The sequence below is a fragment of the Gymnodraco acuticeps genome, unplaced genomic scaffold (assembly GCF_902827175.1).
Source record: "Gymnodraco acuticeps unplaced genomic scaffold, fGymAcu1.1, whole genome shotgun sequence".
Lineage (NCBI taxonomy): Eukaryota > Metazoa > Chordata > Actinopteri > Perciformes > Bathydraconidae > Gymnodraco > Gymnodraco acuticeps.
This window is the reverse complement of record NW_022992052.1, coordinates 348,721-371,699: the sequence shown is the minus strand read 5'-3', so window position 1 is coordinate 371,699 and position 22,979 is coordinate 348,721. Positions and strand designations below refer to the sequence as shown.

General features: G+C 41.1%; 1 protein-coding gene across 1 annotated transcript in view; it reads left to right on the top strand.

The window, feature by feature from the left end:
* megf10 (multiple EGF-like-domains 10) overlaps positions 1–22,979 on the top strand; it is a 71,218-nt gene that overhangs the window by 16,120 nt on the left and 32,119 nt on the right. Inside the window, 4 exon segments of the mRNA XM_034202008.1 lie at positions 17,896–18,005; positions 18,007–18,143; positions 19,095–19,215; positions 20,749–20,885. Of these exon segments, the coding sequence (XP_034057899.1) occupies positions 17,896–18,005; positions 18,007–18,143; positions 19,095–19,215; positions 20,749–20,885 (505 nt within the window).

The window sequence follows — 22,979 nt, the reverse complement described above, 5'->3', positions numbered from 1 at the left end:
AGAGAATGGGTCTGCAGAGAGAATGGGTCTGCAGAGAGAATGGGTCTGCAGAGAGAACGGGTCTGCAGTGAGAATGGGTCTGCAGAGAGAATGGGTCTGCAGAGAGAACGGGTCTGCAGAGAGAATGGGTCTGCAGAGAGAACGGGTCTGCAGAGAGAACGGGTCTGCAGAGAGAATGGGTCTGCAGAGAGAATGGGTCTGTAGAGAGAATGGGTCTGCAGAGAGAATGGGTCTGCAGAGAGAATGGGTCTGCAGAGAGAATGGGTCTGCAGAGAGAATGGGTCTGCAGAGAGAATGGGTCTGTAGAGAGAATGGGTCTGCAGAGAGAATGGGTCTGCAGAGAGAACGGGTCTGCAGAGAGAATTTCGCCGCGATCCCAACTGTCTGTTATCAGCCTGCAGCCAGGGAGGAGAGATCAGCAGAGCTGCCTGCACTGAGTGTGTGAGGAAGTCCGTGGATTGGTCAATTTGGACCAATCAGCGGGGGCTTAACGTAACGGCTCCGCGGATGTAACGTAACGGCTCCACGGATTGGTCCATTTCGTTGTCATCATGATGTCCCCGGAAGAATCAAATGGACAGTGACGTATCTCCAACGAGGCGTTTTGGGGAGGTATTTTCTGTGTTAGAGTTTTACTCGCTACATGGTGTACTTTGAGGGTTTTGACTCTGCACACTGTTTACATGCATAAAAACCTTCATAACACACAAGGGGACGGGTACTAACCGGAAAAGCATGACATGTCACCTTTAAGAACATATTAAAGATACTAAAAATAAACATAATACATGTTAGTTATGTATAATTAAAGTGACACATTCTTTGCTGCAACTTATCATGCTGAAGTGTTGAAGGCACAATGTAATGGCCGTAGGAAAATGACACCATCAACGTTTATCTTGGTTCCCTGTTAGCTTCTCCTTCCCTCTGTCTGTCTCCGAGTCACAATCTCCCTGGGAAAATTAAATACTTAGAATAAACATGGAGGCTCTGTAGTGTTAACGGAGAGAGAAAACTCTTCATTTCTCCCACATGGCCAACACCAGCACGGCTAAACTCTTACACAATGTAACGTTAGCCAGGCTGCTAGCGGTAGCCATGTTGCTAACGATATCTTTAAGTAGATGTATTTCTTCATATGCAAATCAACAGACAGGATACTTGTTATCAATGTCTGCAATGCAGTATATCTGGAAACTAGTGCAGTGTGTTTTGGGTCGTTGAGAGGTATGCTAGCTTGAAAAAATAATGTTTTTTCGATTACAAAGTCATTTTTAATTAGCTCGAACAAATCCAAACTTCTTAGATAAATAAGTTAACCTTAAAGAATGGTTTGATGAATTTTGGGATTGCTACCAATATACAATATCAATGGCATCCGTACCATCTACGATTAACTTAGTCAGGCATTCATGCTAAGCTATCATTGATGCTAAGCTATCGGCTAACCGCATCTGTACTGCAGCTCTGTACTTGTACTCAGACATGGGAATGATATACATCTGAACATGTCACTCTCAGAAGGAACCAGAATGTAGTTCCCAACATGTTTTTTTTAACTATCAGGTAATGTCATGTGTTGATCTTAATATTATCGGATGTATTTGTTCGCTGCCTTGCTGCTGGATCCCTGGAGTCCAACGATGTTTGTCAGTTCATCTGTTGGTCTAACAGTTTAGATCAGAAGTATTTTCTACTTCTGCTGACACCTAATCTTTCTGGGGACCTCCTAAACTGTCCTCCATTATAAACAACCCTCTATAGGCCAGATTATAGTTCGTAGTGGATAGCCACGGTCCCAGCATGACTATGTATAAACCTAAATTTATATAATATACTTGCCTGCAATGTGAACCAGTAAATGTTTAAGTACCCCTTTGTTTTATTTTAGAAATGTATAGTACGGGTCCCAAGCACATAGGGCTATTTCACATTAGCATACATTGCATTAATTAGCATTATAACCTATGCAAACAATGTTGAGGTTGCTTAATCAATTTCTGACATGTTTTATGATCAGAAATTGTAGTTTTAACCCGAACATATCCATATTTGTACTCCTGGAGGGCTGATTTTGATGAATTTTGGGTTGATTTTGAAGTTTTGTAGGACGCTGGGCACTTTGTATTGGACAGATACGTACATTATGTTTGGACATTTTAGAAGCAGATTACCATTAGCCCTCTGTTTGTGCTTCCTTTACTATGGTCTGGCTTAACAGAAATGTAAGGCCGTTTTAATTTTTAAAACAAATTAGGTTGCACGGTAGCAAAATCTTAGTTTGTCACAGCTAATAACATTGAGATACTTCCCCTGAAGTCATGTCACTACAGCTTTTGGTCTGCCAATAAAAGGCGCCTGAGATGGAACAATAATCAGCTCTTCTTTCTATGAATGGCGTGTTTGTGTTTGGGGATTTACTGTACTTCTGTACTTTCTAATGTGTTTTTTTAAATGTGTTGACTTTAAGATGTGATGTCCTTAGATCAACTTCATTGAGCCATCTTTAGCACTTGGTTGAAGTTTGTCATACCCATAAAAGTTCCCCTGGGGACACTGTCAGTTAGTTTATTGTGGTGTTTTAAAAGCTAACCATATCCTTTAAAGTTTATGTCATTGAGTTTATCCAATAAAGTGTCCGTAATGCAATAGGCTTGTTTGGTAGAAGCTCATAATTAGAAAACTGTGTTCAATTGAAAAACAGAACATATCTTTTTTGTTATTACATGGCTTAATTAGATACCATCCTGATTGGTCAATTTTGACGTTTCAGAGGTTGTTAATACTCGATAACGCACCGCTGCTGAGCAAATAAATGACCGTTGCTAAGAAGAGAAAGCAACAACCCGGTCGGGTGTTCATTTTTCACTAATGACCGCCTCGCTGCACGTCCCTTACTTAAAGGGGACCTATCAGGCAAAATGCACTTTGTGATGTCTTTCATACATCAATATGTGTCCCCGGTGCGTCAGGGAACTCACGCAGCTTCAGAAAATAAAACCCTCTCTCTTTTCCTCCGTACCCAAATCTTTTAAAAACGGGGGTACAACGAGCGGATACAGATTTGCTGCAGATATGACGTCAAATCGGCGGCGGACCCAAAGAGAGTTGCTATCAGAAACAATGTCTGACGTGTTTTGGACGTAATCTCGTCTTTGTTTACATTAGCAAGCCTCGCTAACACTCAGAGCTAACCTGTACTGGAGAACACATGTGTTTTTAAAAAGCAGGAAATAAAAAAAGAACTCACCTTGTGATAAACCTGCAAGAGAAAAAGCATTTGAGCTCCATACTGTTTCAGAAAGAATCTTTGATGTGGTTTAGAACAGGATGGCGTTTTATCACATCAGAATTTAACTTTATCTCCGGTAGCATTCTGATCAGGCATTAGCTCCGCCTCTTTTTCATTCTTTTTTTAAGCTAAGGACCCAAAATCCGCGTTTCTCTAACAGGGCTTCAAAAGAGGGGTTAGAGCAGTATGAGGCATGGCTACAATGGGGGATCTGTTTGGTATTTTAAGCAAAAAACTTAACAGACATGTTTTTTATAGGTATGGCCCTACAGTATATTTTTTCCAATATAGCATAATAGGTCCACTTTAATGAAGCCATGTAGAAGTAACAATTTATAGACACTTGCATTTTGAAGCATTTGGACTACCTTGTAAATCTTTTTAATTTGCACACGACATATATTGTATGTCTGTCCGTACTCTGTGGCTCTCCTCAAGGTTTCTAACATTTCTTCCCACTGTGGGGGTTTCTTAAGGGGTGTTTCCTTGTCCGATGTGAAGGTCTACGGACAGAGGGTGCCTTATTCATATTCTGTACAAAGTGTAAAGTTCACTGAGACAAATGTCAAATGTGTCATATTGGGCTGTACGAATAACCTTTGATTGATGACTGATTGAACAATCCTTCTTTGAAGAGGCTGTTTACGCGGAACCTAACCTAACCTAACCTTAGGAATTATGTTTCGCTAACAACAACGTTCAAATCCAACCATTTTCAAACTCAGATTTGTCTTCTTTTGTGAGCCTAGAGCAGGGGTGCCCACACTTTTTCAGCTTGGGAGCTACTTTTAAAATGACCAAGTCAAAGTGATCTACCTACAGGGCCGCCCCTGCCCAATCTGCGGGGGGGGGGAGCGCCGGAACCTCGCAGCGGGGGTAATACGCAGGCTACTGTCCCCGCAGCTGCTGCCTCTCTGTTGGACTCCGGTACTGCACATTACTCACGAGACGTTTCTCAGTGAAACATTCGGGGCATTTCAGAAAAGATCCGGGGCTTGAGCCTAAGTAGCCACCCCCTAGCGCCGCCACTGTTGGGCACCCCTGGCCTAGAGCTTTGACTCACTAACAAATGCAATATATACACAATATTTGGAAAGTAAGCTAAGATTAGATAAGACAAAATGGAACTTTCAGGATTTTAGCAGCAACAGAGTGAGATTGAAAAACAGTAGAGTAGATATTATCACAAGATTAATACAATTAAAGATATATACAGGTAAGTAACTGTTCAAATAAGAATAATTGGTAACACTTTATTTTGATAGTCCATAGTTAACACTCTACAAGTCATCAGTTGACATTCAACAACACTGTTTCAACAGACAAGTAACATGCATTTAACTAACTGCCAGTAGAATATAAGGTACATCTCAAGTGTTGATCTATAGATTTGACAAAAAGTGTCTGTTGACTGTCAACATGTGTTTTGCAACAGGTTATTAACCGATATTTAACCTTACTATCTGTAGATTGTGAGTTCTTGTGAAAAACCTTTCAAATGAATGCATTAGGCTTCTGTATTTATCTTATATATTAGTCAAATAAAACGGGAACAGGTGTTTCTAACTCAAACATTACATACATAATGCTTTATTCCCATGTCTGTTGCATATAATTAGTGGATGAATGTATGTGTTGTGTTGATAGGTTATAGACTTTCTACTGTTCTCAACTGTGTTTCACTTTAATTGGATAGTCCTAACACATGCCTACAAACGCTTAGTGGAGAACCTACTAAAAGTATACTGATAGTCAACTCTAGATTAGTTGACGATCAACAGATAGTCAACTAAACTCTAAAGTTGCTCATCAACTAATGCTTAATGTAATCTTTAGTTGACATCTTGACTCTCAACAGATTATCAACAGATGGTCGACATGACCCTGTTGACTTTCAACTGACAGATTGATTTTGAGTAGTTGATTGTCAATTTAGAAGATGTTGACACAATATACAGATAGTAAGGTTGAATATTGGTTAATACGCTGTTGACATGCTACTAAATGTCAACTGATGACTTATAGAGTGTTAAATATGGACTATCAAAATAAAGTGTTACCGAATAATGAATGAACATATATACATATTTGAAAAGTGAGGATGGTGGATGGATGTGTAGAACATCTCAGAAGGAGACTGCAGTTCAAATCCTGTGCCAGAACGAGATCGAAACTTGAAGATCTGTCTCAGTTACTTGCCTGAGCATCAAGAATAATTTCAGATCCTCTTTTGGAACATCTGGCACCTGGACTAGAAGAGATTATAACTACTGTTATTGCTGGCGCTTTAGTTATTCTGTCACATACCTGCAGAACATGTTTGGATGTTTACATGTTCAATTTAACGAAGAAAGAGTTAGAACGGCACAAAGGACGGAGCCGTCTTTAAAGAGACTCACTATTCTCTGTGTAGCAGTGGACGTCAATGTCATGTCTACACATAGTTTGCCCCGGCGCTGACATGTGTACGGTAAATATGTTATTTATCTTATTGTTAATGCGTCTCCGTGCAGGCCTATATTCTGATATAGAGGAGCCCACAGGGTGTTCCCCGTCTGTCTTCAGTTTCCGCCCGAAATAAAGGAGCTTATTGTTGTGTCTGGGTCCCTGGGGCTCTCCTGGGCCCACTAGGCTTCTCTGTCTGTCTGCTCTCACACACACTGCAAAAAAAAGAAGCTTAATTTGTCAATAGGAATTTGAGAAAAGTACAATGACATGGAAATGATAATACGAAAATACAACGTCTGGTTTGGAAACAATGCAGCCAAGTTTCAAGGCTTTATTGTCTTATAAACATACAGTGTAGATATAGCAATGAAAAATGTAATTCACAGGCTCTTCAAACAGTGCAACGTGAATATATAGACATTAAACAAATAAAATAGAAATAGTGCAAGAAGAGTCTATATACAAGTAAATGGAATATGATATATTTAAGCAATATCTCACGACAGACCGTGGTGTATGGTCATTATATCACAGTTAAGGGGCGTGGTTCGGCGCGTGGTTATGTTGGACGTAATGTAACAGTTGTAACGGTTGTAGCTTTTCTCAGACGCGGAGGGATACTGACTTGTTGTGAAAAGTAACTACAATTCTACCCGTGGTATACGCTCATTATATCACGGCTAAGAACCAATCAGATTGCTTGATTTGACTTGTCCGTTTTATAAAGATAAATAATTTGCAAGATGCGAACAGATGAATGTTTATGGATGCTTGTTCTTTATCTTAATGTAATTCATAAAGTGATGGTTGGTGCCACCAAACGTTGCACAACAATGGAAGTAGGGATAGATAAAATAAGCAAATTGGAAAATATTGTTTAAAATTGGTTTAAGCGGAAAAACATATTGAAAGAAGCAAAAAAAACTGATTTAATGTGGGTGTATCTACCTCAGATATGTCCACATACAATGATCCATGTTTCACAGTTTTACAGCTGATTATACATGTGACTGTCCACTGTCATAATATAGCTGCTTTCTCTCAGTATATCTTTAAAAAACAACTCTCATATATTGTTTTCTCCTCGCTGTGCCTTTGTATGTCTTCTGAAAAAGCAGCTCAAATTGCTATATTGGGTCAGCCTCTGTTCATTCAGTGCCTTTTTTAATTTCCTCAAGAGCCGCTAAAGACTCAGAGGCATTGACTGCATTTTTGCAGGTCAGCGGGCCCCAACAATATGTCTGAGGATCAATTTGGGGGCCAACCAAGAACAGGAAATGGGGGGGGGAGGCTGTGCTCAGGGGGAGGCAGGAATAATAGGAGAAAATTGTGTGGGAGGAAATGACCCGGGGCTCTGGAGCTTGTGATTTAATGCACATGATAGCAACACAAGACACTCGGGAGGCCTCAGTTCAGCTGCCAGAATAACGCGACAACAACATGTACTGAATACTCTGATTAACATGAGTTACACACACACAGCTCTCTCACACAAAGTTATCGAAAGTCTGGTCTTCATCAAGCTGGTGTTTTTAGAAACTAAATAACAGTAAGTTATCAGATGTGTCCAAGGGTGTAACTTTGGTTTGGGAAGTGGGGGGGACACAAAACAGGGGGTCCTCCGCAATGAAACATTGTTCTCGATTTAATTCCATTTCCTGCCTTTCTACAAAAATATATAGGGACTATGGTGTTAAAAAATCCAAGACAAATGTGTATATAATGAGTGCGCAAACTTATCTAGTATCCTATCCATGTGAACCTTTATTTGTGATGACCTCACATCCTCTAGAGCAGGGGTTCCCAACCTTTTTTCCCAAGAGCCCCCCCAAATGACTCCTGTTGGAAGTTGCACCCCCCCACACACACACACACACACAAGGGGGGGGGCAACAGCGGTAATTAAAGTTTAAAAGTCTCAAAATGCTACAACTACTGTCACAAACTGGATGAATGTGAAGTACTTTGTTAAAGGAGGATGAAAGCGTAATCAAGGAGCACTATTGGAGCGACTTTGATGGTTATTGGACTCAGGATTAATTCATTTGGATTCCTGCTGTATGAAGAAATGAAAGGATGGATAACAATGGAAGTGGAAACAATTCACAAAGGGATTAAACTGTTTAAAACACATGCTCAAAGTAAGCCGGATTTTGCCGATGTGTTTATGTGGATTCAAAAGTCGTAAATAATCTACAAAATGGAGGAGACCGATCTGATCGGAGCAACTGTGACGAATAATCCAACTGAAACCGGCATGGACAATGACTATGTTTTAAAAATGCGCTTATCCAGACAAGCCCGGTTTGGACACTTTACGAGCAGAAGAAACATTTCTATTAAAGAAACAATTATACATTTCTGTCTTTTTATGCCTTTAATACTAACTTGAATTTTTATTAAAATTAATTAATCAATTATTTTGTATATTTTGTTGTAATGTAGAGACAAGGCTTTTAGCGACAATCATTGCAATTATATGTAAAAAAAAAAAATGTAAAAAAAATAAATCTAAGTATTATATTTTGCCTCATCATCTGAGGCCTGGCGCCCCCCCTGCGATCTATGGCGCCCCCCCAGGTTGGGAACCACTGCTCTAGGGGGGTCCGAGGGCATGCACCCCGGGAAGATTTTTTTCTTTAAATTGAAGTTAAAGGCATCAATCTGGTGCACAAATTAAGAGATTTATGGATAATAATAATACACTGAACAAAAATATAAACGCAACATTTTTCATGAGATGAACTCAAAGATCTAAAACATTTTCTATAAACACAAAATAACCATTTCTCTCAAATATTGTTCACAAATCTGAAAGAATCTGTGATAGTGAGCACTTCTCCTTTGCCGAGATAATCCATCCCACCTCACAGGTGTGGCATATCAAGATGCTGATTAGACAGCATGATTATTGCACAGGTGTGCCTTAGGCTGGCCACAAGAAAAGGCCACTCTGAAACGTGCAGTTTTGCTTTATTGGGGGGGTCTTGGGGGGGTCCGAAATCCAGTCAGTATCTGGTGTGAGGGGTAGGGTTAGGGTTAGGGTTAGGGTAATGTTGTGAATTGAGTGGCCCATGGTGGTGGTGGGGTTATGGTATGGGCAGGCGTATGTTATGGATGACGAACACAGGCCACTCGATTCACAACATTACCCTACCCCTCACACCAGATACTGACTGGTTTTCGGACCCCCCCAGACCCCCCGAAAACCTGTGAGGTGGGATGGATTTTCTGGGCAAAGGAGAAGTGCTCACTATCGCAGATCTTTTCAGATTTGTGAACAATATTTGAGAGAAATGGTTATTTTGTGAATATAGAAAATGTTTTAGATCTTTGAGTTCATCTCATGAGAAATGGGAGCAAAAACAAAAGTGTTGCGTTTATATTTTTGTTCAGTGTAATAATAATAATAATAAATGGAATTTATAAAGCGCCTTTCACGGGACTCAAGGACATGATGGACAGACAAAACAAAACAGACAATGAGGAGCGAACAAAACAAGAAAAAAAAACAGCTCTCAACACTCATATGAAACAGCACTGTATATATTTCAATACTCCAAAAACCATTAGAACATGCTCACAACCAATAACAAATCATTGATATACTCCTCTCTCCTATCTTTATCTTACCTAGTCTGCATTCTTTATTTTTTATTTATGCATATTTTACTAATCACTCCCCTTTCAAACTGTGTTTTTTTACTGACATTGGAATGATTTCTTAACTTATTTTGAACAACTATATTAAATAGATGGAAATATTTGTTTACATAGATGACCAAACTGTTTGAGACCCACTGAGATAACTTAGACTAAAGTTTGCAATATAATCACTCAGCGAGTCCTTTACCTCCCTGAGCTGACGTTATCTCTCTCCCTCTCCTTATTGTTGAAACAGCTTCTAATCTCCGTTAATTAAAGAAAAGCTTTGTTTCCCTTAAACCAGAATGAATTGGTAAAATTAATAGTTATACTATTACTGTACACCTCCTGTGCCATGAACAAATAAATACATTTTGTATTAAATGTATGATTTTAACCTCTTCTGAAAACATACTTGCTACATGTCGAAAAATAAAAATCTGTAAGAAAACAGATATTATTCGTCAAATGTCAAAAAATAAATAGTAGGGTGATTTGTGAAATGTCTTCCTCCGCCATTATTTGAATAATAATAATGCATTTTATTTATATACAGCGCTTCTCTGTAAACTCAAAGAAACTTAAAAAATCATAAAAACATATTTAAGTCAACACACTTGTAAAAATATATAAAACACAACATTAATTACAGATTAAAAGCAGTTCTGAAAAGTGAGTTTTGATTTGTGATTCGAACATTGTGAGAGGGGGCAGCGACGGAGAAGGCATAAACTAAATGTGTGTCCTTCCAACCGACTGATGTGATGTGTGTGAGACTTTAAATTAGGAGTCTATTTTATTTTATCCATCAATACTGGGTGTTTTTGACGGGGTCCAGTCATTTTCTGAATCATAATCATACAGTAATCTCATGCATCTGGGTGCAGAGAGTCTTAACTGGCAGTCGGTGACACATGTTGATAAAAGCGTGCCACTCATCAGCAGATATGTTATCGGTCCATCACAGTATTTTTGAAACAAGCCATGTCTTTCAGTGTGTGTTTACCGTGATAAATCTGAGGTCACGATGACATCACCAGGGTTATTAATGATGTGCCAAAAACTCATCTAGAGCAACAGAAGCCTTCTGTATTCACTGAGTAGCAAACGCAACTTGGTGTGAAAAGCAAGTGGAGTAGCACTTTAGAGACACTGCAGAATAGCTCCCGTGGTACAGCTCATGTCCTGAGGCTCAGTCCCCATTGTGATGGACGCGGTTTAACCAAGCCCCCAGGAAGTGCGCCGGACTCTGTGCCCAACATTCATTGTGTCCAAACGGCAGTACTGCAACTTCCGTATCAGTCCGTGATGTCACCCGGCCCAAAACAACTTTTTCCCATTGACTAACATCGGGAAAGGGACGTCTGTAAATCGGTGGATACTTTTTTTAACTAAATAAACTACCCAGTATGAACTATTTTATAGCCCTTATTATAATCATTAGGTCCTTAAAGTTGTAAAATGCACTAAAAGCCCGAATCTAGATTTATTTTCTCTCATTCATTCATTCTAGTGAGCCGAGAATAGGAGCTCGGGGGCGGGGCTTAAGGGGCGCATGCTCTGTGAGCGCACATACGGGTTCTTCAGCTCTGACAGCCAGGCATGATGGGTAATCTGTGACGTTTCGCTCTCTCAAAAGTTGGGCCATTTTGTCCTCATGCGCCAATGAGCAGCTCTCATAGGAAAGAACGAGACCCCAGCCTCCCACGCTGTATCCAGTTCTTATTATACATCCAGTGTTTCCCCTACCATTGTCTTGGCGGGGCGCCAGCGGAGCCCCGCGGCCCCCCCTGAAATTCAAGGTGTTTAAAAAAATAAAATAATAATTCTTTTTTTTTAAATTAATTTTTTATATATATATATATATAGCACCAAATTGCAACTAATCTATATCTACTGTCACTTTTCACATTGAACATGTGCTCTTTTATTAAATAAACTAAACACTTTCATTTTAAGTTGTGAGTTTAGTGTTTTTGACCCTAAGAAACACTGATGCATTAATCAATAACAATAGTCCACAGATCCTCTCTCTGCTCCAGAGGATTTAAAATATATATATCCCAATGCCGCCCCCCCCAAAGCAGAAACCTAGGGGAAACACTGACATCCATGGGTTTAACCCGGGGACCCTAAACGCTTGTCATCCTCGCTATATCCCCTTAATAAAGGCACAGAGATACAATGGCTGACAGGTGCAAACACGCTACAACGGCCCAAAAACATTTCCATTATCAGAAACACGCTGCAGCTTAAAAAACTATTTGAATATAAAACACAGATGTGCCAAAAGAACCCATGTAAATAAAGGAACATCTTAGCTAACTTGACAACACATGTGTATATAGAAATGTTATTCATTGGGATAAACCCCTTGAGATGCACCATCTCGTTTTCAAGGGGGTCCCGACAATAGCAACAACTTACAGACATACATAAACAAAAAGACAAAATGCAAAACATGACACACGAGACAAACCACACAGTCTGTTAAGTGAAATTCAAGCAATGCACACAATCATTACAATTTGAGACAGTCGAATAAAAGTTTCATCAATATCAGTTATAACAAGTGCAGACCAGTTGAAAGTGAGATAACAATGCATGTTTAAATATACCCAATGATGCAAGAGATCTAATAGCAGCAGGTAAAGTGTAGGGTTTAGAAGATTAATCAACTTACACTGCATAAAGAAAACACTGCAAATATCAAATGCTGCAAGAAGCTCAAAGCGCCACAGAAACCAGGTGATGCACACAGCTGCGACCCGAGCGCTAGTTTACGTTCGGCTGTCACATCTCACCGGAAACGTACCTAAAATGTAAGTCAGATATTATTGCAGATCTGCAGTAAGATAGCTAATCTATCATATCAGAAGGAATCATGGGATAAAATAAGGCGATAAAACTGACTTTTTAGGTAACTTTCCAACAACAGTGACAGTTGGCCAACTTTATAATCCCCAAACGTCAACAAGTGCTTCGGTCCCAGCTCACTTTTTAGTGTCTCCTGGAAACAGTGCATTGAGTAAGTGCTTCCTATGTTTCCTCCAGTTAGTGAATGTTTTCTAAACGCATGTTTTGTCAAGTTGGTAAAGATGGCTCTCCATTTGCGTGTTTCTAGCACGTTTGGGTTTTAATATTTGCATCGTTTGTGTTTTTAGTTCCTCCCAATGGAAGTGTTGTGGTGCGTTTGGACCACCTTACAGATGGCCCAAATAATAAGATTCAAAAAGAAAAACAGTCCAATAAAGACACCATGTAAGTGTAAGGGATTGTAACCAAACCACAGCCAGGGAGTGGCTATAACGAGTTAATGGTGAGATAGTTATGTTGCATAAAGACAACAGAACTCTGAGACAGCGTGGAGAACTGGCTGAACGCTACAGATGTTTTTTCTCACTGGGAATCCTCCGTATCAGTGTGAAAGGCGTCTTCAGTTCCCATGAGTGCCCCATGCCTGGTAGACTGAGTAATCACTAAAAAGATGGAAAAACATCCCAGTGAGAGCCGAGCCAACTCTCAACAACTGGCAGCTCAAGTTCCTGGCTCATGGCTTTTCCTCTACTTCACTGACTCTTTTCCCCCTGAAATCTCCCTCGGTGTGAAGCTTTTTCTTTGACATTTGTATGTATAAAAGTGGTTTTACGTGTATACATTTCCCCTGTCCCTGTAATGTTGTTCACTCAGTACAGTAAGACAGACTCTGGATAACATTAGCAGGTCTTATAGCGCCTTGTGATCAAACCCTTGCAGTCTTTTGTGTTCACTGCCATGTTGAATAGGCCGATGAAAGAGGACATTCTGTTCTTCAGTGAGCGGATGAGAAGCCCCGAGCTCCTGGAGTTTGGCCTTTTCTTCCATCTAGGTCAGGTTTCACAAAAGGTACCGGGATGGCAGATTTCAATTCAGGAGGGTTTTACATGTGCATCTTATTATCTTAAATCTCCTCCTCCTCCTCCTGCTCTTTGTCCCCCATCCCTCCCCCCCTTTGGCCCTCACCACTGTTTTTGTCACACAGACTGCCTGAGGACAAGGAAGTAGGATACATACTTTTTTTTACTAGGTCAGAGTGAAGCAGGAGGAATAAAAGGAGCCTGTTAATCACTCGGGCAACTTCAGAAATGTGGCATGGTGGGAGATGGTGGTGTTGCTCTGCATGCTGGGCACACAAAACCAGGCTGAGTTTAGGTAGTAGAGGAGAGGACCCTGAACTCAGAGGAAACTCGTTGTTATTTCAACAGAAATGTCACTTTTATGGCACTATTTGTATCAAAAATGTGACCAAAAATGTAATTGGAAGAAAAAAGTTCCATTAAGTTCCAATAACTCGTTTTGTCTGCTTCAAATATAACGTGTTTTTACTTCGAACATAAGATCAAAGCTCCTCACCATGGGGCTTTTAAAATTGGTAAAGATAGCATGCATAATGGTGGGGTTGTGTGGGGGTCTTCCTGAAAATAAATAGAAAAGGAAATGTAATTTAAAACACATTTCCTGCATTCCTATACCATCTAACCTCTTGGATATAGTTAAGAAACAACCATATACTGTTATTATCATTGTGTTTTGGTAAAACAGCGCCCCCACCATAGCATTACTAACTGTTCAGGTAGAGAGTGGTACTGCAGCATGGGAGACGGACAGTCTTTCAAATAAAAAATATTAATAAAATCACAAATTCTGTGAGAAGTAGATGAGGGAAAAGCTGCTAATATCAGAAAGAAACCACAGTAACGGTAGAAAGGGTTGTGTTGCTTTAAAGTGCTGTTAAAAAAGTGTGTCACTGTTTCCCAGAATGCTTTTACCTTCTGGCATTTTCCCGTTAATAGGAAACACTACGGAGGAATTTTATCTGCATATTGTGGTCAGTAATAAGAGCAGTTATGTCATTTTTAAGGTTCTGAAGTGGCTGCGTTGTTGTCTGGATGTTGGCGCTAACCAAAGTCTGATCTTGTGAACCAGAGTTTTGGTTAGAACAGATAACTTCACACGCAGTATTGCTCGCCCTCGGGTCCTAAGCATCACACTTGCCGAGCAAAAAGAAGAACAGTCAGAGGGTTAGCTGAAGCTCTCCTTTAATGTTAATGAACTGCTAAACCGTTACAGCGCTACAGTAATAAACACACTGTGAGTTATAGAGTCCTTATCTAAACCTTCAATTGTTGGCTTCCTTCCTCGTAGGAAATCTCACTTTCCCCTGACCTTTATATAGACTTTCATCGCGCATAATGAAAGGTCTGGCAGTCACCGTAAAACTCTCTGACTCCCTTCTCTCTTTTGCCCCCACACACATCAGCAGGCCCTGAGTCAAGATATGACGTGACAAGATGAAAGAAATCTAAAACTAAACATGTGGTCCAACACCAGGTTTACCAGTTCACTGCGGCTGCACATGCTGAGGCTTCTTTTGAAAGTGGTGATTGGAAAAGGCCAGACCCAAGAGAGAGCTGGTGTAAATAAGGCGGGGTCTGATTAGGGCTGAAAGCCGACAGCCAAAGGTTAACGAGGAGGCTTCAGGTCGTAGAACTAACCTATAATTGAGAGTGATTGAGTCGCTGGATGTTTGTACAATCAGATGGTTTTAACCTCAGCGATGAAGAGCTACCTTGGGTTTCAGAGTCTAAGTTGGTTCAGGCTAATAATGGATTAACGTGTAAACAATATGAGTTGGAGTGTGACCATGTGACAAGAAGAAAATCGAGCAATCCTAGAATAGAGTCATGTAGATAGCCATTTCATTCAAACTTATGAACACTAAGTAAAGTTTGTAAAATAACTGCATGAGCATTGCCTGATGGTTTAAGGGAAACATATTACTGTTTCACTTCAACAAGACGGACAGGAATACGAAGTCTACATGGACCAATAATTAGTTATCAACAAGTCAAAACGTGTACATACAACCTAGGAAAGCACCTTTTGTCCCTTTTTTAAAATATAGCATGTATTACACCATCATCAAGGTTCTTTATTGTCAAACTAACTACAGTACAGAGTAATTATGTCGTTGAAAATCTTAGGTCGCAGGCTTCTCCAACAATGCAACACAATAATACAGATAAGCAAATATACTATATTAAAAGTAATACAAAAAGAAAAATAGTTGGAATAGTGCAATACGAGTCTATATACAAGTTACTGGAATGATATAATAATAGATAAATAATTACTAAGTAGCAGATGAATGTTATGAAATAGTTTCAGCAGTTCAGGTGTTTAACAGTCTCACTGCCTGTGGGATGAATCTGTCTCTGTGTCTGGTGGTTTTTGTCCGGATGCTGCGGGAACGCCTGCCAGACGGCAGCAGACAGAACAGTTTGTGGCTGGGGTGATGGGGGTCTTTTATAATCCTGAGGGATTCCTTCCTGAGCCGCTAGGAGTAAAGGTCCTCCATGGATGGCAGCTCCGTCCTGGTGATGTTCTGTGCAGTTTTCACCACCCTCTGTAAAGCCTTACGATTGAGGGCGGTGCAGCTGCCGTACCAGGCCGTGATGCAGCCAGTCAGGATGCTCTCTATGGGGCACCTGTAGAAGTTGCAGAGTATCCTGGAATCCAATCATCATACTTCAAGCAGTATTCACAGTTTCTAATGGAAGCTGATCCAACCATACTTGCCAACCTTGAGACCTCAGAAATCGGGAGCATTTCAAAACCACCGCGCGGGGGGGGGGGGGGGGGCTAGTGGATCGCCGGAGCTGTATTAGCTTAACATTAACATGCTTATTGAAGTTGTTAGTGCACTGTCTTGCGGCCTGTAGTATGGAAAGGAGTGAGCAGAGGGTCGAGTTGTCGATTCTTGTTCAGTTTACTGTGACTCTCTTCCTCACCCTCTCAGACTGTCAGTTGCGCGCACTACTAAAGAGACGCGCTACCATGGAAACCAAACAATGGTGTAGCTGTATTAAAGTCCGAGTGGAAACAGTCCTGAGTCAATCTGATTTTGTCAGAAATCGGGAGAAATATGACCCTGGGAGGAAACCGGGAGAGGGCAATGAAATCGGGAGTCTCCCGCGAAAATCGGGAGGGTTGGCAAGTATGGATCCAACAGTGTTTGACCCACTTTGTGATCAGGGTTGCACTTTTATCAGTGGTTAAAAAATGATTAAAAAAGCCAGTGAGCAGGATGATAGCAGAACATGTGACTTATCCCAAACTTGTGTTGTCATCTTATTGAGAAGAGGCAAAAGGTTAAAATCTCTGAGATGTTAGGTCTTCTTTGTCTGGTGTAGACACCATGGAAGATGATAATAACAAACTCTCACATTATCGTCTGTCTGCCAGCTCATGGAGTCCTATTGTCCTAGCATTTCTGACATTTTCAGGATCAAAAATGGCAATATTTGTACTCTGTCGGCTGATTTTGATATATTTTGGGTCGATTCTGAAGATTTAGGGGACTAATTGGACAGGCTGCTTATTTATTTAAAAAAAGAATTGTCCATAGTAGAGGTAATCATTTTCATCTTGTGCTTTCTTTATCCAATGGTCCCAACACTACTCATGTTAGTCAAAATCAGCGCACTGGGAAAACAAATATGGCAAAACTTTCTGGTTAAATCTGACATTTTTTATCCTGAAAATGTCAGAAAATTGATTCAACATCCTCAGAACATCTACAAAATTGTGCAAATTGCCAAACATATTGTAGCGACCCTGTAAAGGGTGCTGTGTGGGTCACTCAAGCATCCCCCGTCTCTCTGCCAATCACAGAGCTGCACAGTAATGCCAGTCGGTGTGCGGGCCTGCGGTTGGGGGAGCAGAGGCTGGAGAGTGTGTGACGTTGACCCTGCTGTGTTTAGTGAGTGAAGTACTAGAGTGACGTTGAACCTGCGACCTGTAACCTGTGACCTATGAACCTGTATTTGTATGCTACCAAAGGAGCTATTAGACCTAAGAACTTGAGGCCTGTTTCCGACTCCTATTGTGAAACGTTACAATATGTAAGTTAGCATCCTGCAGTTTCTGAATGCTGGCGACCCGTATTATACATTTGTAACATCACACTTTGGTTTACCCAACATTTCTGCGTTCACTATGCTGGCAACTACAACTAATATATAAAAGCCCTCCTGATGCTTGGAAACTATCGTAGGAATTTATCACAAGTCTCATTTAATTCACAGATTAGTTGTATCAGTACGGCTGTCATTCCCAGGCTTTTTTAAACGGCGCAACTGGTAATCAACGGGGTTTCTGGGTTGCTTGGCTTTAGAGCAAAATACTTGCTTATTAATCTATTTAAGTTAATGATGTCTTTGATCAATTGTGAGTTATTTTGCATCTGAAAAGTCAGGAATGTAATGTTGTCCATGCGTCCTCTGTTGCCCTCAAGCCTATCAAGTTTGGGCGAACACTGAATATAGGCCAAAACCCAGAAGAACTTGACAGTGATTTAGCGTGGAATTTCCAACACAGAAACCATACAAAAGAAATGACAATCTGGTTTCGAGATGGCCTTCATTTGACACATAATAAACTCAATCTTTCTTCTCTTCTCGTCCCTTCAGCGTGTGACAGTGTCCACTGGGGGCCTCACTGCAGTAACAGATGTCAGTGTCAGAACGCGGCTCTGTGTAACCCCATCACCGGAGCCTGCATCTGCCTCCCGGGGTTCAGAGGGGTGGCGCTGCGAGGCCCCGTGTGAGACCGGCACCTACGGGAACGGGTGCCAACAGAAATGCCAGTGCCAGAACGAAGCCGCCTGTCACCACGTCACCGGAGAGTGCAAGTGCTCACCGGGATACACCGGAGCTTTGTAAGTCCCAGGAGTGTGTGTGTGTGTGTGTGTGTGTGTGTGTGTGTGTGTGTGTGTGTGTGTGTGTGTGTGTGTGTGTGTGTGTGTGTGTGTGTGTGTGTGTGTGTGTGTGTGTGTGTGTGTGTGTGTGTGTGTGTGTGTGTGTGTGTGTGTGTGTGTGTGTGTGTGTGTGTGTGTGTGTGTGTGTGTGTGTGTGTGTGTGTGTGTGTGTGTGTGTGTGTGTGTGTGTGTGTGTGTGTGTGTGTGTGTGTGTGTGTGTGTGTGTGTGTGTGTGTGTGTGTGTGTGTGTGTGTGTGTGTGTGTGTGTGTGTGTGTGTGTGTGTGTGTGTGTGTGTGTGTGTGTGTGTGTGGCCGCCTCACATTACTATACTTGTGGGGACCTAAATCTGTTTACATAGTCACGTGTGGGGACTCGCCTCCCTTATGGGGACAAATTGGAGGTCCTTAATTTTAGGGTGAAGACTTGGTTAGGTTTAGGGTTAGGGTTAGGCATGTGTTGGTTATGGTTAAGGTTAGGATAAGTCTCCAGGAAATGCATGTAAGTCAATGTAATGTCCCCTGAAGTGATGTATACATGGTATGTGTGTGTGTGTGTGTGTGTGTGTTTTCAGACTGTTGCAAGTTTTAGAGGTGGGAAGTAGTGGAGTACAAATACTTCATTATTGTACTTAAGTACATTATTCTGGTATCAGTACTTTACTCCACTACTTATTTTTCTGACGACTTTTTACTTTGACTTCTTACATGTTGAACACAAATACCTGTACTTTCTACTTCTTACATTTTCCAGTAAAAGAAGAGTAAAGAAGTTTAGTCAGTACTTCTACTTTTACCAGAGTATTTTTAAACACGAGTATCTGTACTTCTACTTGAGTAAAGGATGTGTGTACTTTTGCCATCTCTGGCAAGTTTTCTTATTGTTGTAACATCTCCAATCCTCTTTCTCCCCAGCTGTGAAGACCTGTGTCCTCCAGGTAAACACGGGCAGCAGTGTGAGGAGAGGTGTCCGTGTCAGAACGGAGGAGTGTGTCATCATGTGACCGGAGAGTGCTCCTGTCCTGCAGGATGGATGGTACGACCACAACATGTTCATACTACCAATTATATTTTTGAGAGTGTGAAGGCAGGGGCACAATACATACAGTACATGATGAGCAAAAGGACCGAAAAACAATAAGACTGGGCACTGAATAACATTACATTACATTTAGGTGTCTTTTTTCACCCAAAGTGACTTATAATAAGTGTAGGAACTATCATTTGGACACAGAGGGTGAGCTGGCTCGGACATTTTCTTTTGACCGTTTGGTCCTCTTTAAGTTACGGTTTGTTTATTTGAGTGATTAAACATCGTTAAGCTATAACTTCAGTACGGACTGTTTTAATTGAAACGCCTCTAGCTACTGTTCATTGGGAGTTTTGTCGCTACATTAAATGCAATCTATTCAGAACAGCTAAGCACATTAGCTTCAAATACGCCAAACCTTTTTCAATGCTACTTCTAAGCATGATTTAGATGGTGTACACGACCTGGGGGATCCTCACAAATGCTAACATGTCAGCGTGAGCAGAACCAGAGCGCAGGCAGTCATGATTAGAGGGGAGGAAGAGAGCAGCTCCTTTGACAGATTTGATAAAGTTAAAAGGCTCACAGCGGCTGGAGGAGGCAAAGCTTCAAAGTCTCTTAAAATCACTATCTTGAGGTCATGCTGGAAGGAGCTCTGAATTCTTGTCAAGAGTAAGTTGAAGACTAGAGAACAGACGAACTGTATCACTGATTAGGAAAATGATAGAAATGTATAGTACATAGAAAGAACTGCCGAATGCTAACTTGCAAGTTGCCCAATTAGCATACATTGCATTTTGGGGGCTATTGAGGATGCCAAGTCTATTCCTGACCTTTTCAGGATATAAAAATGCCCATTTCTACCAGAAAGTGGCCATATTTGTACTCTCAATTGGTGGATTTTGACTACCATGAGTAGTGTCGCAACCATTGGATACAGATGGCACAAGATAACAATTATTGTCTCTACTGTGGACAATTTTTCTTATTCTTAAAAATAGGCAATCTGTTCAATCCAAATGATTCAGAGACCCCTCAATCTTCCAAATCGAGCCAAAATGAATACGATACGATACGATATTACTTTATTGGTCAGATCAAGTCTGAAATTGTACTTGCGTCACAGCAGCTCCATGTCCAACATCAACAGACAAGTATCCAGACACAAACAACAAACATTTAACATAACAGCACAATCAGTGAGAGAAAACATGCTCAAAGAGCCTTCAGCGTGCATTTGATCTGGGATTTAGCTCTGTGTTTACTGTGAGGATTGACTGATGCACAAAGGAGTGCTTCAGTCTGACTTTATTGAATCGTGGGACCCTGTATTCCGGTTAGATGGTAGCAGTTCATTTTCACTGTTCAGAACATGGTTTGGGTCAGAGATGATGTTGTGAAGTTAAAGACTAGAGAACAGAGGAACTGTATCCCCGATTAGGAGAATGAGGTCATGTTCACACACATCAGCAGTAAGAAGAACATAAAGGCATGCATTGAGAGAACTTGATCAACAGTGTACGTGTTTTCTGTGTGCAGGGAACAGTGTGTGGACAGCCATGTCCAGAGGGGAGATTTGGACAGAACTGCTCCCAGGAATGTCAGTGTCACAACAACGGCTTCTGTGTGTTGTCCACGGGACAGTGTGTGTGCAGCGCGGGATACACAGGAGAGAGGTAAGAGAGATGGCAAAAGTACACACATCCTTCCCTCAAGTAGAAGTACAGATACTCGTGTTTAAAAATACTCTGGTAGAAGTAGAAGTACTGACTAAACTTCTTTACTCAAGTCAAAGTAAAGAGGCTTTGAAATGTACTTCAGTAAAAAGTACCCATAACTAGCAGCTGCTTTAAAGAGTACCTGACCTCCCTTTATATTAATAGAACAATAATGTCATTGTTAGCTAATGAATGTTTCCATGCTGAACAACGGCAACATGACAACGTTTTCATTGGTCCCTCTTCTTTAGAGAAGACCAGGAAATGATGGATACACGGATCGTGTTCAAATCAATAGGCACGCAATGACTCTAAAGAATAATGATCACGCACCAAACACACATTCAACTTAAGTACAGTAACTAAGTATTTGTACTCCACTACTTCCCACCTCTGCAGGTAAGAGACTTTACAGTGAACCACAGAGTCAGTAAACAGCCGTTTGTTAGCTTCAAAGAACTGGATGAATACCATCATAAACATTTTTGCATTATTTACAGACTGTTATTGTAAATGTTGGTGAACGGATTGACCGAGAGCCACACATATCCATAAAATATGAAACACAAAAGTAGAAACTACACAAATTACAATTTACAAAATACACATCCAGTACCAGTAAGAGTATTTAAAGTGTAGCATGTAAAGTGTGATTTGGAGACTCTGTTCCCATTCTCACAGCCATAAATACATGTTTCATATATAGATGCTTTTTAGTGCATTCATGTGGTGTTTCATAGCGGCGAATGGTATTTTTCACAAAATGTAAATAGCTCATCCCCATTTAATTGAATGGTATTTGTAGCGGCTAACTAAAGAAATAAAATAGAAAAACATAACTTAAAGGTCCCATGTCATGGCCATTTCTACTGATCATAATTCCATTGTTGAGGTCTACTAGAATACATTTCCAAACTCTCATTGGTTTCTCATACAGCATCTCTGTAAAGTATGTGTATTCACTCTCTGTCCTAAACGGCTTGTTGGAGCTCCTGCCCCCCCCCCCCCCCCCGAGCCCAGTGGCCGTCTGCGAGACACAGCGAAACCCAGCCCGAAACACACACACACCCGCAGCCTGGCTGGGAGTTTGTGTGTGTGCCCAGGCTGAGTTCCGCGGTGTCTCGCTGTCTCCCCGACCCCACACCAGTGAGCCAGCTCACAGTGTCCCGCTCCTCGCAGCAGCGAGCCTCGCAACGTCCCGCCGAGTGTGTGTGTGTGAGGAAGTCCACGGATTGGTCCAAACGTAACGGCTCCGCGGAAATCATACATATGTTAAAAGTCTAAATATACTTAATGACAGTGAAAGAAATATATCTGAAGACTATGGGTGTTTCTCAATGTCGAGGAAGGATGCTCCAGAGCCACTATTTTAAGCATACTACGTCATCGAGTGCCGCCGAAGGACTGTTCCAATGTCCAGCATACTTGGAATTCTACCGAGCCCGGCGTCCTTCGTAGCGAGACATTTCGAGGCTGCACATGTGTAGACTCCGTGGCCTTAAAATCCCCACAATGCTTTGCGCACGGACCAATGTAAGGCGGGGTCTCTCATATGACCCACACCTGCACACTTGCTCGCCTGTTCCACTCTTCGTTTTCCGAATGCCAGGAAGGATTCTTGACTCGCTTCTGAAGCAAGTGACTCGGAAGACATGTGCTACCAAGCAAGCGTACTCGACATTGAGAAACACCCTATATGTCAAATATACACTATGAAGGGTTGATTACAGCTAACAAAATACAAAAAATTAAAATGTTGAATGATGAAACAAGGCAAGGCAAGTTTTTATATAGCACCTTTCAACACGAGGCAATTCAAAGTGCTTTACAGACATTAAGAGTGTTAAGAAACATATTATAAAATGGCATTTAAAAACACTACTTTAAAAGCAAAGATATTAAAACATGAATAACAAAGGTACATGTCAGGACCTTGACACAAACTGATGAACCCAAATGCACGACCCAGAGACAAGGGGTGCGTCTCACTTCAGTATCACCGGAAGTTGATTTGTCTGCGCCATCTTGAGTACCGTCCCAGTGGCCTTATTT